At 38.7% G+C, this 18751-nt stretch overlaps 1 protein-coding gene across 1 annotated transcript; it reads left to right on the forward strand.

The window, feature by feature from the left end:
- The first annotated feature begins 8941 nt into the window (after positions 1–8941).
- Positions 8942–10820, forward strand: LOC133880512 (UDP-glycosyltransferase 83A1-like). Its single transcript, XM_062319463.1, has 2 exons — positions 8942–9478; positions 9752–10820. Exons 1-2 carry the CDS (start codon positions 8983–8985, stop codon positions 10621–10623), a joined length of 1368 nt encoding a protein of 455 aa, XP_062175447.1. The 5' UTR covers positions 8942–8982; the 3' UTR covers positions 10624–10820.
- Positions 10821–18751: the final 7931 nt, after the last annotated feature.

The following is an 18751-nucleotide window of genomic DNA, read 5'->3' on the forward strand; positions in this document are numbered from 1 at the left end:
CTTGGTTTGACAGCAGATGGATTTAATCCTTTTGGCAACATGAGCACAACCCATAGCACATGGCACGTAATGCTTGTACCATACAATTTGCCTCCTTAGATGTGCATGAAACAGACGTCGTTCATCCTGTCACTGGTTATCCCTGGACCGAGCTCACCTGGTATGGATATCGATGTCTACCTTCAGCCATTGATTGATGAGTTGCTGGAACTGTGGAATGTAGGGGTACGGACATTTGATGCTTCAAAGATGGAAAATTTTAAAATATACGAGCTCAATTGATGTGGACAATAAACGACTTGCCGTCGTATGCAGATTTATCCAGTTGGCCTAACAGGGGTGTGAATGCATGTCCTTGCTGTATGCATTCAACATGTTCTAAATATTTGAAGAACGGCAAGAAATTTTGCTATATGGGGCACAGGAGATACTTGCCAACTAAGCATCTGTGGCAGCTGAACAGAAGAACATTTGACGGTACTGAAGAATTAGAATGTGCTACAAATGTGCCATGCGAGGACGAGATCCTCCAAATGTTGGACGGAATTGCATTTGGGGATGAGAATGTGGGTAAGAAGAAACAGAAGAAGCGGAAGATGGGTGCAGCAAGTTCTGATGATGTTGTGTGGAAGAAGAAAAGTATTTTCTCCAGACTGCCGTACTGGAAAGACAATTTGCTTCGGCACAATCTTGACGTCATGCACATAGAAAAAAATGTCATGGACAATATACTTGGCACTATTTTGGACATCAAAGGGAAAACGAAGGACAACCTGGCAGCTCGGCTGGACTTGCAGGAAATGGGGTTGAGACCTAAATTGCATCCATTCACAGCCACAAATGGTAAAACACATATGCCTGCAACTTGTCGCACGATGTCCAGGGAGGACAAAAAAAACTATCTGAAGGTTCTTCGAAATATGAGAGTCCCGGACGGATATGCCTCGAACATTTCACAGTGTGTTCGACTCAAGGAACGTAAGATTTCGGGGTTGAAAAGCCATGATAGCCACGTACTGATGCAGCAGCTTCTCCCAATTGCATTGTGCCAGTCACTGCCAGATAAAGTGGTTTGGACCTCTTATGGAGATGTTTTCATTTTTCAGAGGCATATGCTCAACCAAGCTAACATAAGATGAGAATGACTGACTGCAGGATGAAGTCTGTATCACTTTGTGCAAGCTGGAACAGGTATTTCGTCCAGGGTTTTTTACCAGCATGGTCCACTTGGTCGTGCATCTTGTGCGTGAGTATAGACTCGGCGGACCCGTGCAGTATAGGTGGATGTACCTGGCAGAAAGGTAAAATGTGAATATATATATATATATATCTTGATGTATTTGGTTGGACAAACTGAAAATGTCTTGATGTGCATGTGTGTACACCAAGAGCCTTGGGGGTTCAAGTCTAATGTGTGCAATAAAGCGGCCCCTAAGGGGTGCATTGCGGAGAGTTACATAGCGACCGAACTGGTGACGTTCTGTTCGAGGTATCTAGATTGAAAAATGAAATTGAATTCTAAAAATAAAGTGTGTGCATAAGTGTCAACAAAAATTAAAGCACAGCGGAGAATAAATGACACACAGATTTTTGTTGACGAAGTGGAAACTTAATGAAGAGAAAAACCACTCCGGGGCAGCCAAATCCAGGAATTCTACTATTCAGAAGACGAAGGTAGATACAAGATAGTAACACTCACATTAACCCAATGCAGTGGTCGTACCTTGCTCTCTGACGTGTAACCCAACACAAACGCTTCCCAACCAGGTCTCCTACCTGAAGGGGTCTTCAATGGAATTCCTTACCTTATAGCTGACCTCTAAGATAGACTTCAGTTGTAGCACAGCACACTTGAAACAACTTCAGAGGGATCTTGAACTTCTCTGAGCTCTTGTGGAATTCAATACCGAATTCTTGCAGTTTTCAATGCCCAGGGACCTCTATTTATAGGCTGAGGTGCAGAATGGTCGACTGCTGTAATCTGTACGGACGCCGTCCGGACAATGCTCTTGGGCCGTCCGGACGGACAACTGTGCTACAGGATTTTTCAAAAATTTCGCTGAAAATCTTTCCTGTTTAAGACCTACGTCCGGACGGTGAGACACTGACATCCGGACGGTCGCAGCTGCAAGTAATTTTCATATAAGGCTTAGAGCGTCCGGACCCTGAAGGGTGACGTCCGGACGGTTGAACTTTGTATGCACGTCTTGCCTTATGGAGAACATCGTCCGGACGGTATCAGCCGTCTTCCCATAACTGTGTCTTGAGGCAGAAAACCTAATGCTTGTCAAACCCAGAATGGTGTCCGGACGGTATAACCATGTCGTCCGGATGGATGCGCTGGAACACTAGGATCTTCTCGAACTCTGAAGAGCGTCCGGACGATTTGTCATTACGTCCGGACGGATGCAATCTTGAACTGTTCGAAGAATCTAGACACTGATGGGCGTCCGGACGGAAAGTTCTCGTCGTTCGGACGGATGTTGCTGACTGATGAGCGTCTGGACGGAATTCCACGTCGTCTGGACGGCTGCCAGGGAACCGAAATAAATCCTTGAAAACTTCATAGAATCTTCTCGAAGAACATAGCTGAAGAGTAGACTCTAGATAAAGCAACATCCCTGTGAAAGCAGCAACATTACATAGAAGTGATTTTGTCCAATAGAATGCAGCCAACACAAAAACTAACAAACTCCCAATTTGGCTATTCTGGGACAAAAATCACATGACCGGTTAAAAATACAATCCCGGTCCAAATCAAAAATTGCTCCCCCTTTTTGTCACAAAGGGACAAAGGGTAAAACAAAGTAATGAGAAAAACCACACAACAATTACTCCCCCTAACGGTCTCAGAAGGACCAGGGTAAACAGAGTAATAATATCCACAGACATAAACTTTCTAAAATCCAAAACAATATGAAAATAGAGAAAAGTCTGCAAGTGGCCCAAAAGAGAGGAACAGAAATCCTTCAAATACCAAATCCTGCTGATCAAGTATCAGAGAGAAATCCGTAAAGGCTGGATTTGTACTACTTCGGCTTCTAGCTCCGGAAGCCGGGAACCATGGACAGAAAACTTTTCAATCTCTTGATTTTGCAAAGCTTGAAACTGGTTATCCACATATTGACATCCTCTAAGCATTTGGTCTGCAAGATAATGAGGAGATTCACCACTGAACCTTTGACTGATGCAGATATGAGGGAATGCTACGGAAAGCTTTGCATGAGCTGGGGAAAAAAGCTCATCTCAAAACCCAAGACCTTTGGAAATTTTGAACATCCGACTTCAACCACTGTCAGTTTTCCAAAGGATCCATCTGTCATATATTGAGCTGAGAGTTGCTGGACAACGTATTCCTGAAAGGATTTAACAGAAATCTATCCAAACATAACACCACAAGGAAATATTAGTTCTTGTTAATTCCAAAAAGAATGTGGTATTATGACAGCTTGCAATTTGGATGTGCATGAGCAAATATAGCAATCCAAATAGCACAAATATAATAATATCCACCCAACACATAGACATAATAGAATTTCCATGCATTCTATGGGCAGTTAACCGATATAGTTGAGGTTGAGTACTATGACAGGACTACGTACGTCCTATTCAAGTGCAATTGAGCGGACCCCACGATAGACAGGGGATTCAGAATAGACGATTATGACCTAATGTTTGTCAACTTCAATCACCTCGTCCACAGGGGAGAACTGATTACTGATGAGCCTTATGTGCTAACATCTCAGGTAGACTAAGTATTTTACGTCGAAGATGGAAGGAATCCACATTGGGTTTGTGCCGTGAGGACTAAACCACGAAACCTGTACGACGTTGGTCAGGGGGAAGGGAGTAATGATGCAGGTACAACCTATCACGAATGAGTACCGCTTGTATTAGGCACTGCTGACCTACATCATATGGATGATGACTTCGAGCACGACATGCTCGACATTGATCCAATTGAAGCTCCCGTTGGATGAGTGCTATATTAATTGTTGGTACAATTCGCTTAAACTCAATATACATTTTTAATTTGTGACATATAGTGATTAATAAATGCGATCATTGTATAATTTGCATAAATCTCATTGTATAATTTGCATGTTCCTTACTAATATATAATTTTAACATGTTTAATAATTTGTCTACATTTGTTCGCAGGTATCGATGGACTAGAGACCCCCTCCTTGTGCACATCGGGCACCACGCCTACCCGTGCCCTCCACGACCACGTCCACAGCTCAGGTGTCACTGTATACTGCGCCGTGGCCACACTACCCCAATGCCACTTATAGACCATTGCTGCCGTGTACGGCAGGGATGACCATGTCAGATCACGGGTAGACCAGCTCAGCTGGATATTCTTGTTCTATATATTCAGAGCTGCCGACGTTCTCGCAGATGGGGATCAACTCACCGGGTCATGTGACTTGATGGTGGGTGTGAGAGGGTCATGATGGGATTAGCCCACATTGGGCTAATATGCCGTACTTTTCGTACCCCTATACTGGACCTACGCCATGTGGATCTGATAGTGAGACACAGGATGATAGGTTTCTGCTGCCACAGCCGGGGGAGAGGAAGATGCCGGCTACGGGGGTGAGACAGATGCCGACACCGGGAAAGAGCTAGGGCCCGGTGCCTGGGGGGAGCCAGGCTCCGATTTCGGGGGAGAGTCATGTGCCACTTTCTGGGGAGAGTCAGGGGCCGGATCTGAGGGAGAGCCAAATGCCCCATGAGGGGGACTTCTCGATGTTGGGTCCCGATCAGTTGGCCCTTGATAGCCCCTAGGATATGCTTTCAGATGACGACCAGCAGCCTCCCTCGGGGGAAGGGGTTGGCGAGGAGCATGCAGATGACCCAGCGCATACAGACTGACCAAATTCGGTTGACGGCTAAGTACATATTTATACATCATTGAAACCCATATTATGTTACCAATTAATATTAAGTTTGAAAATAACATAAATTAAATTATATCATTGTTTAATATAATTTATTTTTTTAGTATATTAAATTAAATGTTTCATCTTCTTTGGTTAGGGTACAATCTAGACGAGAGCATCTATTATGAGGTGATTAGGGACTCGGAGAGGAATTGGATGCTCCCGAAATGAAAAAAGATTGTGTTGCAGTACAATGCTGCAACACAACTCGTAGGACGAGCCTGTAATCGTTTTAGGCGTGCTACGGGAATGCTTGTGAGGAGCGGATTTTTCATACATATGCGGGACAAATGGGCGAATGTAGATAAGAAGATTAAGAAGGCTATGTGGGACGCGTTGATGGTATGTTTATGAAAGATGTTTCAATACACTTTGGCATTAAAGACAATTTATTTATTTATTTTAAAAACTTAGGGTTATGTTTTTGTTGAACTTATAAAATTAATGTTTAAATTGCATGTGCAGGAAGAGTTTTATCTCCCCGTTTCTGTAGATGAGCGCAAGGCACAACACAAAGCGTGGGCTGATATTGGACGTAAGCATCGATTGTGGAAGTTGAAATTTAAAAAAACGCTAGATATTCGAGACGGTGACACGCCCGAGAGTATACGTGCAAGAGTGCCGGAGAAAGTTTTTGAGAAGTATGTCAAAACAGATGTGGAAGACCTGCTGAGAGATTGGTGTACTGAGCAAAAAAGGGTATGTAGGTCTTTGATTGTATTACTATAATGTTGTGTATTTTTAATAACTGTTCATTTAATTTTATTACTACTTTAAGTGTGTCAATGCTTAAATTTTTATGAAATGTTCAATGCGTAGGCGACCTGTGAACGAATGAAGCAGATTCGGGAGCAGAACGACCTCCCCCATTGTTTGGGATCTAAAAGTTATGCCAAATTTAATCACGATGAGGTATGAACAAATATATGTAGATGTTATAATATTTATGTCTAATTGTTTTTTTTACACTAAATTAATATTACTGTTTGTTATTTATTTCAATTGGATGGCGACAGGCAACTACTTCTAGCACGCCCTCCACTCGAGCGGAGTCGTTCGTGAAGACGAACACTAGGAAGGACGGCACTCACCTCAACGAACGTACACGGGTCCTATGTGTTTGCTACTGATCTATTTTACTAATATTTCTAAGTTATGCGTGTGATAAAGTTTATATTAACTACATGTGTATTTTATGTTGACGATGTACAGGAGAGGATGACACAGAATTTATCCAGTGATCCTGCCGCTACTCAGAGTGTGTCAGAAGACACGGTGCGTTGGGCACCGAACGACGTGTACGAACAGGCGTTGGGGAGGCTTGATTATGCGGGGAGGGATCGGCAGGTTGGTCCGAACGTTACTCCCATACGTGGGACGTGTTTCTCATACTAGGCTCGCTCACAAGGGGGATCATCCTAGGGCACATCTCAGGACTGGTCCATACATGAGTGCAGGATGGCGACAATGGAGACATTGCTACAGGCTCAGACCCATAAGAATGACGCCTTGAAGCAGCGCCTGTGACAACTCGAGGCCGTGCTCACCTCCTTGGGAGTATCACATGCGAATCTCGGTGCTCAGTAGTCTCCACCAGTAAACGGAGGTAGTACGTCGTCCGTTAGTAGTGCATCTGCAGGTATGATTAATATTGTGTAAACTGCTTATTTTTAATCAATGTTATGGACTTGATATGCATATAACCAAATTTTTTAATTGTTTTCATTACTTGCAGGTAATACGACAATGATTGGTCCGTTGTTGCCTATTGGACAACAGCTGAGCCAGCACTCCCCCGTCGGGACACCATCGCCCGTTACACCATCTTTTGCACAGCAATCGCTCGTTGGCGAGCACATGCCTGGTACGGAAGCTCATGATCCGTAGGGACGGTCTTCAGATTTGTAGATATTCTGTGTAATTTTGTTTTGTTAGTAATAAGTACGTTTATTAGTACATAATCTATTGTTGTGTTGGACTTATAATTGTTGATTTGTGTAATTTGATTTTGTGTTTATGGTAAATTTCAAATGTTGTCCTAATATTTTTGTGATATTTTTGGGTAAAATGGATTTTGTGGGGGGTGACTGGAAGAAACAACTGTGTTATCTTCCTTTACCCATTCTCTCTTAGTGACAGTTTGTTCCTTGTTTTCAACAGGGTAAAACTCTTCAACAAAATCGAGATAAAAGATTTCTGTCTTGGTTTGTATAACATGTTTCTTGAAATGACTCAGGATTTCCTTCTCTTGCTCAAGGTTGAACCTTTCACAATAAATTTTTCTTCTTTCAATGTTGGCTTCAGATATAAGATCATCATTGATCTTATCCCAATCTGGCTTGAAAGGTTTCCTTAAGGTACTTAGTTGAGGGTCTACGACATTTTCAACTATGAAGTCAGATTCCGTAGGGGAAGCATTTCCTCCTGAGGATTCTTTGTCTTCAAGTTGGCTTCCTGCCGTGTAGCAAGGGTGACTCACTTGAGAGCTTGTTTGAACTCCCTTCAACTTAAGGTTTCTTAATTCGTTTTCCAACTCTAGATCTCTTCGTTTTAGTTCTTCCGTTGTGGTCGAACCAGCAAACGAATGCCTAGCTGGAATCTTATCCTTAGGAAGTCTAGAAGATCTAGACCTTGGAACTTCTGATCTAGACGAGCTAGACCTTGGGACTTCAGACCTAGATGATCTAGGTCTTTCAACTTCTTCTACGAGAAGATTTGGCTTAAGGGTCGACTGAGATCCACGATCAAAACTGATCTTAACAGTGCCATCTAAATACTGCTAGATATAATCTAGATCGCCTAGATTATGACTTATGATCTCAGGTTTGAAACTTTCATTAGTCAAACACCATTCCTTGGGTAGATTAATTTCATTCCACTTAATGGTTCGAGGAACGTGAATACTCGCATTACTTTGGCTGCTCTGAATCAACATGGTTTGATTCCTAGGACTTTTGGAAATTGCCTAGAAATTCATGTTAGTTCCAATGCATTTATAGTAGATCCTGTAAACCAAAGCTAAAGGCTGAACACCTTCTAGGACTCTGTATCCTTGAGTTCTAATGTTCAGGGTTAAAGCTTTTAGAATGTGGGGATCACTTAGGCTTATGGTGAAGTCTGGGAAACAGTCAAAATAGACTGATCCATCATGCATGGTTGCTTCAATGACACCGAGGAGACTATCCTGCCAGTCAATGAAGCGGGCATCTCTCAATCCTAACATTACAGAGGCTTTAAGACCTCTCCTTGTTAGGGGCTTAATGGCGACCTAAACTAATCCTATATGGATAAAGTTATGGCCTTTTCTTCTATGTCGCTTAATGGCTTCGGGGCTAAAAAGCTTACACAACTCATGTTCCTTATTAAGAGCATAGACTTGCTCTACGGTCTTGAAATGTTGTTCAGTCTTGAACGATGTCATGGACCATTTTTTCCTGTAAATTTCTTTACTGGGAACCTTAGATATATTTCAATCATTGACATCAATGAAGGAATCATCATCATGGTACTCAACGTGTTCTTCGTTGATTACCTCAGGGATCTCAGGGATCCTAGTGGATCTAGAGCTTGCTCATGAGTTAGATCTGAACAATCTATTCATCGCTTCAAGTTTAGGGTTACCTAACTTAGACTTCTACTGTTTCAAATTTCTTTATCACACTTCATCTCTGTTATCCAACTAGGTGTCCTAGGTCAGACCTCTATGTCCTATCCGTGTGTCCTCCCGACTTACTTGGCCCTATCCTCGGTTCTCAGCTGCTCTGACGGCACGTTGACGGCAGTGTCATGTTCCTAATGGCCTAAAATCTTAACAGAGAGTAGATGCAACAAACAAACTGAAACAATAGCAGATTAAGCAGAATAACCAGCCACTTGGGCGGATGTACAGATTAAGCAAGAATCAACATAACACATAATGGCTCTGATACCAAAAAGGGGTGGAAGCAGAGTATGGCTTACAAAAGACCAGAAGTAAGTTGTGGTGAGAGTATCTCTCTCACACGAGCAAAAAAAACAAAGAGAAAGAGCTACAGACATGGGCATCGGACATGTTCTGGTCCTACCATGTCCAGGAGAAAGCTCTGTGAACAGCCTAATGCGTTTCTCTCGAGAAATGGCAAAACATGGCCTCAAAATCACATTTGTAAACACGGAGATCATTCATAAGCGGATAGTGAGTGCAATGCCTGAGGAGGACATGCGCAGCCTCATGGATTCAAACATTAATCTCGTGTCTATCCCAGATGGCTTGGAAAGAAGCGATGTTGAAAGAAAAAATATAGGCAAGGTAACGGAAGTCATGGCACAGATCATGCCAGCACGGGTTGAGAAGCTCATAAAAGCTATCAATGCATCAAATGGTGATGAAAACATTACATGTATTGTAGCCGATGGGGTGTTGGGTTGGGCCATGAAACTCGCCAATAAGATGGGAATCAGAGGAGTTGTGTATTGGTGTGCGGCAGCTGCTGCTTTTGCCTTGCAAATGAGCGTACCAAACCTGATTCATGATGGGATTCTAGACGCTGATGGTAAGACTTTACTATGTCTGATTATCCCAAGAGCCTCTCTCTCTCTCTCTCTCTCTCTCTCTCTCTCTCTCTCTCTCTCTCTCTCTCTCTCTCTCTCTCTCTCTCTATATATATATATATATATATATATGAAAACAAAAGATAACGACCGTTTTTGCTTAATGATTTCAGGCCGCTACTTATTTAGTTTGATTGATGCATGTTATAATATATATATATATATATATATATATATAAGTCCTTGATTTTTTTTTTCTCTCTCACCTTGCAAAGGATTCTCAACCAAAAAAGTAGAGCATATTCAACTGTCGCCGGGCATTCCTGCAATCGAAACGACAAATCTTCCATGGGCCGCGATGCCCATGGCTGATCCAAGCAAACAAAAGATTTTATTTCATTTTATGACACGAAACATGGAACCTTGCAAACTAGCAGATTGGTGGCTTTGTAACACAGCTTATGAGCTTGAGCCTGCATCAGTTGCTTTGTTTCCAAAGCTCCTGCCCATTGGTCCCCTGCTAGAAAACAACCAAACTGGACAATTTCGGCAAGAAGACTCATCTTGCCTCAGCTGGCTCGATCAACAAGCACCTTGCTCAGTCATATATATTTCCTTCGGTAGCTTTGGAACTTTGGACCCTGTCCAATTCCAAGAACTAGCTCTTGGACTTAAGCTCATCAATAGGCCTTTCCTTTGGGCGGTGGATCAAAGAAACATCGATAGGGCGAAAAATGAATTTCCAGATGAATCTGAAGAAGCTTGTACCAAGATTGTCGACTGGGCACCTCAAACAAAGGTCTTAGCTCACCCTGCCGTTGCTTGTTTTATTAGCCACTGCGGCTGGAGTTCTGTCATAGAAGGTATAAGCAATGGCGTCCCTTTTCTATGCTGGCCTCTGTTCTTTGACCATTTCCACGACAAGAGCTATATCTGTGATGAGTGGAAGGTTGAGCTGGGTTTTGACCGGGCTGAAAATGGAGTCATATTGCGGGGCGAAGTGGCGAGGAAGGTGGAGCAACTGCTTAGTAATGAATCTATAAGAGCAAGAGCGCTGAAGCTTAAAGAAACCATATTGAAAACCAGGGCACAAGGTGGTCAGTCTTGGAAGAATTTCAACAACTTCGTCAAATGGCTCAAGCAATAGAGTTGCTCTTGCTGCTAGTAATTTACAAGTTAAATTTTCCTCACCCGTGTGTAATAATAGAGGAAATAAATAAACCTTGAATATGATCTACTCCTCTCTCTTTTTTTCTTTTTTTTCTTTTTTTCTTTTTTTTTTAATGAATAAATTTTGTAATAATTCTAAATGTAATATTCATGTTTCCTTACGTCCCTTTAAAATTGATGTGATTTTTAAAATTATCATTGAATTTGTTATACATCAATATTATATTTTGATCTAATATTAATGATAATTTTAAAAGGTATATCAATTTTAAGAAACACAAGAAAAAAATGAGGGTGACATGTCATCAATATGACGCGTCACTAAATTAGTTATATGCCAATTTGGCGTGTCACTAATTAGTGACTTGTCAATATGACATTTCACTAATTTTAGTGACGTGTTAGATTAGCATGTACGTCATTAATTAGTGACGTGGTAAATTTCCCTACGTCACTAATAATTTAAATTCATTTTTATTTTTAAAAAATTATATTGACTAAAATATTTAGTGACGTGACAAAGTTGGCACGTCACTCGACCGGGGTTTCCTTGTCCGGTGTAAACTAGGATATCTGGAACCTTGAACCTTTTAGCGAGACGAAAGGCTGCCACTTCCTCGGCAAAGGGGGAAGTCGTTTTCTGCTATAAGTCGATCACTTTGGAAGTGCTCCCTTTGTGCTGTTGTTGGACCGCATCTGACAAAAAGTGGCACCGCTTCTCCAACTTTGCGATCAAGTCTTTCAGTTTCCTTTCTACCCCTTTTACCTCCTTGCAAGGGGGACCCTTCTGAGATTCTACATCCTGGTTGTCACCTTTTTCTCCAGAAGCCTCCTGGTTTTGGTTCGGCACCCTGTCCTCCTTGCATCGATCTCCAGCCTGGCTGTTGAAAGCCTCTTCGTCTTTGGAGGGTGTCGTCTTCGACTGAGAAACCTCTGGGGTACGTTGCTACAAGGCGGCATTTTTATTCGCCAAGCTCTGCATCTCTTTTTCCATTTGGGCCATTTTCTTGCCGAGGAGAGCCATTGTGACAAGGGGTCGAGATGAAGTCCCCTCATCGACTTGGTTACTTCGGTGCTAGTTGTTTCTTGGGACTCTTTGGGTTTCTAATTGTGTAGTCACCATTACAGATATTTTTTTTTTTGGTAAGATCGGTGAAACATTCCCACAGACGGCGCCAAACTGTTGGTACAGTTTTCGAACGGTGACGTGTCAGCGTCTAGTTGGTTCTCTGGTGGGTCGGATCCTGAAGGGGTCTTTAAAGCTTCGAGTGCTATACCCTGCAAAACAATAAAGGCTCGCCAGGGGTTGGTGGTAGCGATCCAACCGATGATTTAAAAATAGGAATTTGGTTTTACACTTAATCGGTTTTCACAACTACGTGGATTTTAATATTTTTAACCACTCGCAATAGTACGGGACTTTGTAGTATAGTACTAGGGAGGGTATCGTACTAGGGAGGGTATCGTACCACAAGGATTGGAAGGTTGTTCAATTTATGAAGTACCTAAAACGTTACCTAATTTAATTATGAAAAAGATGATTTGTTTTGTTCTATCACTAAGCTAAACAAGTAACAATAAAAAGTCTAAGAATAAGGAAAGTGTAGGGCATTGATTTTACTCAATCCTTAAGCATATGGTATATTGTATTCCTCCCAGATTTCTTTCACAAATGCAATACGAGCGCGTAATGATTGTCAATCATACGACGACCTCAACATAAAATTACTTTAGTTAAAGACAATGATAAACCATCTATTCATACAAAAGTCATTCAACCTATATCTAGGGTTGAATGATTCATGCTCCCTAGTATGGATTATAAGGTCTATTAATAAGCATACATATTTATGGAAAAAGCATAAACCATCTTAGTTTAACACATAATCTCCACATAAACTTACACTAGAATGGAAAAACAATTAAGCAATAATTAAACTAAAAAGAGTGTGGAGAGATATGTGTTCCCTAGCATGAGTTTATCAAATTCACATAAATTATGTCATAAGCACCATTACACAACCATCCTTAGGTTATGTAATCATCACACTTATATGGAAATCCAAGAACAACACAATCTACCCCATGGCCCTTAGAAAGAGTTCATCAACACCCTACAACTAAATTAGCTACTCATGGAGTTATGGAATTCTCTTATAGAAGAAGAAGAACCCATTACTCTAGAGGATATAAAAACTACAACCCACACTAACAAGATGTAAAAACAACTAACTTTAATTATTGAATCTACCTTAACAACTAAAAAGATACTCAAAAACAAGCTTTAAAGAAAAGAAATTCTAAGTAGAACATTAAAGAACAAGCTATGGGCTCTGGAATCTAAGGATTCCAGAATTGTTTTCAACATAAAAGAACATAAAACAAAAGGAAGAAGAAGAAAGAAGTGCTGGAAATATAAAGAAAATAGTAAGAACACTTGAATGAATTAAACTCCAACTTCACTTTACTATAAAAAACGAGTTTAGACTAAATTACAGCACAAACATACCTTGAAAATAGCTCTCTGGAAAACATGAAGAAAAGAGTGCATCACTTGGATGCACAAAAACTCAAAATACAATTTATCAACTAAAACTAACTAACTTCTTAACCCACACGTCCATCCTCTATTTATAGAGGATTTGGTACAACAAACCTAGCTCTAACAATCACTCTCAGCCGTACAAAATGATGGTGACAACTTCTGTTTAGAACCGCACAACTTGAGGATGAATTTGAGCCACACAAAAAGCTGCCGACATCTGAAGATCTTTCTGAAATATCCGAAGTCAATCGATCGAATTATTTTGCCTTTGTAGATTTCGATCGATCGAATGTCGATCGATCGATTGTTTCACTCAATGTAATTTCGATCGATCGAATATACTTGATCGATTTTCTTTTTCTAGGCAGGAACACTTGAACTTCACATATCTTCATTAGGCTTATCTTGTTGACTTTTTTCTTGTTTTCAATTAAGACCTAAAAAAGAGATGAAACACTAAAACATACTAACACATTATTTAACAGCACAAACTAGGGTTTAACATATGTAAATTAAGAGGCTTTGAATGTAAACATTCAACGCTTATCAGTTGGCTAGCGACACCTCTTCCGATGGTAAAGTCAACGAGAGCTTTTATGAAGGGGAATAAATGCTATCAGAGTGTTAGGTGGTACCAATTTCGCTTCTATTTTTACCATCCGTCTTTAATCCGCACGTGTGAGCTTTTTTAATCTCCAGTCCACTGTTCACTTGGCGTGGGTGAACAGTGATTGAACATGACATAAACGACGGTCATTTATGGCGTTCTGATCCCTTGGCACGATGGGCCAACCTGGTGAGTGGCGTGTGGTACTGTTACTCAGCTTGACTTCTAACCTGATTTGGCCTGATTTGACTTCTGACCGGACTCTCCATATATGCTAGTGAGGGGCACACTTTATGCGCCTGCCTACCGTGGTGCCCTCAATATAACCCTGTTGGCTTCGAACCCCAAGTCAATCTCGACCATTTGGTAGTGGCCTTTGTCCGAGAGGTTGGCTCACTATCTAATCCTGGCAGCGTCTTCTGGGAAGTATCCAATTTGCAGGTTAAACCGACCCACTAGGTCTGGTTGGATTTGGCTGGTTTAGTGGGCCCACTTTGGCTTAGGGAATGATAATTTCCCAACAACTATTAACATTATTTGAAATAATATTTAATAATTTTTTTCTCTCTTTTTTTAATTATTTAATTTAAATAATATTTAAATGATATAAGGAAATGATAAGAAAAATTATTGTGAAATGCATTTAATGCTCCATTTGTTTCGGCGTAAAATGTTTTCTATAAAATGTTTTCGGCATTTTTCGGTGTTTGGTGGGGGGAAAAAATAATGATCAACAGAAATCATTTTCAGTTTGACTGTAAAAACTTCTTTAATTTTTGAAAAAAAACCGTAAATCGTTTTCCAAATTTAAACTCTTCATTCTTGCAAGCACGTTTGTGGGAATCCGCCACTACTGATCACTGGAGTTTGTTGATAGCCCGAATTTACCGCCTAAGGTTCCGAATTTTGGTATCCAATTGCCAGAATCCGGTGGCACTCACCAGATTCCTACAATAACATCAGCCGTCGGAATTAAGGAGATGTTCATAATTAATCACCAACCTAGACTCAATCAATTATCAAGGCCTTTCAAATCTAGCCCTATTCAACTGTCACTCAAGGAAGCTATCACATAACAACTCCAAGATTTATTTTCCTTTTATAGCTATTTTTGAATTTTGAATATATTAGCTTTATATTATAAATAGATTTGTATCGGCATGTTTGGGTAATAATTTTTTTTTATTATATTTTATTATTTTTCAAAAATATGTTTAGGTTGTTTTTTAGAATTCAAATTCTACTCAGATTTTATCCAACTTTTTTTAATTTTATCTCAGATTTTTTAAACCATTCAAAAATAATTTCAAAAAATAAATTATCTTAGTATTCATAATTTTAAATATAATACAAAATAGTAAAATATAATATTAAAAAATACACACCCAATAGGACTTTAAAGGATTCAAAAATTGTTCAAAAAAAAAAATGTAAAGGAAGTACACATTAGGAAGGTGAGCACACAATTTTAAGCCGCCCCTACCCACAAATAGGAACCAAACAGATGCCATAAACATAAATGTAATAAATGGCTTCCTCTTTTCAGTAGTCATCAGAAATTAAAGGTCCCTCCTCCTATGAAAAGTACACAAACTAGGAATAGATTAATCCAAAGTTTAGTTTGGTTTGGTTAGGGAAAGAGTAATTATGTTATAGCCTTTAGGTAGGAATGGAACCACATATTTGACTGGGAGGGGCTAAATGAAAAATAAGTTAAAATATATGATCAAAGTATAAATATAAAATATAGTGGGTAGGTCTGGTTTCTCTTTTCATCTTCAAGTTTTCAACACATTCTTGAGTCTCTTGTGCTTGGAAAAAAAAGAAAAATACATCTTTTCTACAATACATTTCTTCTTTCTTTTTTCTTTCTTAATTCTCAACTCTACACTACATCATCTACAATACAAATCAATATTTCATTTCATTCAACATGTAATATCAGTCACAATATGGTGGAGTTGTGCTTTTCATAGCGTGGTTGAACTGCCTATTAACCCAAATTTTTTTTATTAAGATTCCAACTCCTACAAAGATCAATATTCTCAATATTTTTTTTGTTTAAAATCTCCCCCTGTTCACTGTTCACGTTGCCAGATTCCGTTTTACACTATTGGTGATTTTTTCGTACAAGCCAAACACCGACAAATATTTTTAGAAAAATTATTTTTTTCTGAAAAATGATTTCTTTGAAAATATTTTATATACGACAAAAAAATTTTACATTGAAACAAACGAAGCAAAACATAAATGTAATAAATATCTTCCTCTTTTCAATAGTCATCATAAAGGTCCCTCATACGAAAAGTACAGAAACTATGAATAGAATCCGAAGTTTGGTTTGGTTAGGGAAATAGTAATCTTATTTGTCAATTTAATTAATTAGTGACTAGTTCTTACATCATATATACTATCATTTCACTAATTGTAGAATGTCATATTTGTTTGTAAGATAATTATAATGAAAAATGTACGTAGTATTCCAAGTATTTTCAATTATAAAGTCCTCGCGCAAGTGACTTAATTTTGATGTAAAGAGATTGATTAACACATCACAAGTGTTTAATCGTATTCATGTGATTAAGGGTGGGCAAATTATCCACCTACCGCTTACCGAACCAAACCGGCATTGACCACCTACCGACTAATTTCGGTTATGTAGTTGGTATAAAATTTTGTTTTGAAAGCCGGTTCGATAACCGAACCGACTTTTAAGCGCTAATTACACCGAACCGAACAGCCTTTTTAATTGGTAACTGAATTGAACCGCCCCGAAATCCATTTGGGGTGGCCCAAAAGCTACCCCCAGGCCACTAGAGGTGGCCGCGTGCCACCCCCTAACCCTTCCAGCCACCCCATTTTCCTTCTTTTTTTTAGAAAAAAAAAAAAAATTAAGTTTTTTTTTAGTTTACTTTTTTATTTATTTTTAGTTTTTAGTTTTTTTTTAAATATATATATATATATATATATATATATATATATATATATATATATATATATATATATATATATATATATATATTAATTGAAAAATGACACGTGGCAGGGTTAATATGGGGATATTTCGCCAAATGGGGCATTTTTCAAAGGTTTTGGTAGTTTGGGGGGCCGAAGTCAGAGTGTTGGCGCACAGTTTGTGAAGCTAGACGCAAAACGGGTGGTAATTTGGAGGGCTAAACTATAATTTTCCCTTAATTCTTTTATCAAATTTGGCAAAATAACGGCATTAGTATTTATAATGCCTAAAAATATTTTTAAAATATTTTGGTAGCATAATGGCGCTTTATAAAATATTTACTTTTTAATCAGGCATTACAATTGCGTGATTTATTATCTAAATACGCCATTTGAAATACCCTGTTAAAACACAACTTAAAAATGTTAGATATTTAAAATAATAAAAATTGTCAAATCACAAAATATTAAAACGAAGTTAATGACTTAGAAATTACGTAAAATAAATCAAAGTCTTTAATTAAAAACTTACCAAATATCTCAAAATAGTATTTTAAAATAAATCAATCCTTATATGATCAAGGACCACATTTAAGTAAAAGTTGAGTAACTAATTAACCGCAGTTAATTAAGGAACATATACAACCACTACAAAAATTCACACAATTGGACGCGTGTCTACAATACCGGTTATTGTAGACACGCGTCCAATTTCACACTTGTCTTATGAGACACATGTCTAATTGTACCGCGTGTATTTAATACACGTGTCCAATTGGACACGTGTATTAAATACACGCGTCCAATTGGACACGTGTCCATTTGGACACGAGTATTAAATACGCGTGTCCACTTGGACACGAGTATTAAATACGCGTGTACAATTGGACACGTGTATTTAATACGCGTGTCCAATTTACACGTGTCAAACTGTTATTTTTTCCCAAATATATATTTAATAAAAAAAAAAAAAAATTGTGTTGTGTTAATTTTTTTAAAAAAAAAAAAAAAAAAAAAAAAAAAAAACTCCTTATCTTATTAACCATACAAATCTGTGAAAATAAAGTGTACATAGCTTATACACATAAAATTAGGTTTGAAAGCTATATGCTATATGTAAATTCTATACTTGGAATTTATGCTTTTTAGGTTCCTTATTTATATATATAGTATACTAATAAGTACGTAAACCCTAACCTAATTTACATATTGTACTATATGCATAATTAAACAAATTTGGTGCTATATATATAATTAAACCAAATAGTTCAAATTAGGGTTTAGTTTTGTACACCATCTACGTTTAGAAACAAAAAAAAAAAATTTAAAACATAACAAAGTTAAAAAACCTATAATTAATACTATATATATAGATATGCATGCATGTAAACGGTTTAGAAACTATATACAATAACCTTGCTATTTATGGCTATATATAGTAAATGCAATTATTTTAAGGGTTCCGCGCTACATAATGAATTAAATACTTATAGTTTAGTCCCTTATATAGTACATATGTTAACGTCTATAGGTGGCCATAGCCGGCCGATCCCATGCCCGTTGCCCCTTTCGTTGGGTAATTGTTAGGTAGCAATTCTCAAGCATTTTGAAGATTAATACTCAATAGTCAAATGGGTACCGAACAATATTGTGGCTCATAAATGAAAATATGCTGCCCATTGACATTCAAAATCTCAACCATTGACATTCAAAATCTCAATGCCAAATCGGCACATCATGAATTTATGAGGTGCCATTTTGGCACTTCATAAACGTATGACGTGTCGAACTAGGACGTCATAAATAGGTAACTTCTTAAAGATGGCACGTCACTAAAAAATTTAAATTTATTGACATGCCACAATTTGACACGTCACCTATTAGTGACGTGTTAAAATTGTGGACATTGTAAACACGTAAGTAATTAGGGTTTTTTTTTTTTGTAGTGACTCCACTATACAGTAAAGAAAAACAACCTTTACAATTGAGATGTGCTAT

Source organism: Alnus glutinosa, chromosome 10, assembly GCF_958979055.1.
Source record: "Alnus glutinosa chromosome 10, dhAlnGlut1.1, whole genome shotgun sequence".
In the NCBI taxonomy this organism is placed as follows: Eukaryota; Viridiplantae; Streptophyta; class Magnoliopsida; order Fagales; family Betulaceae; genus Alnus; species Alnus glutinosa.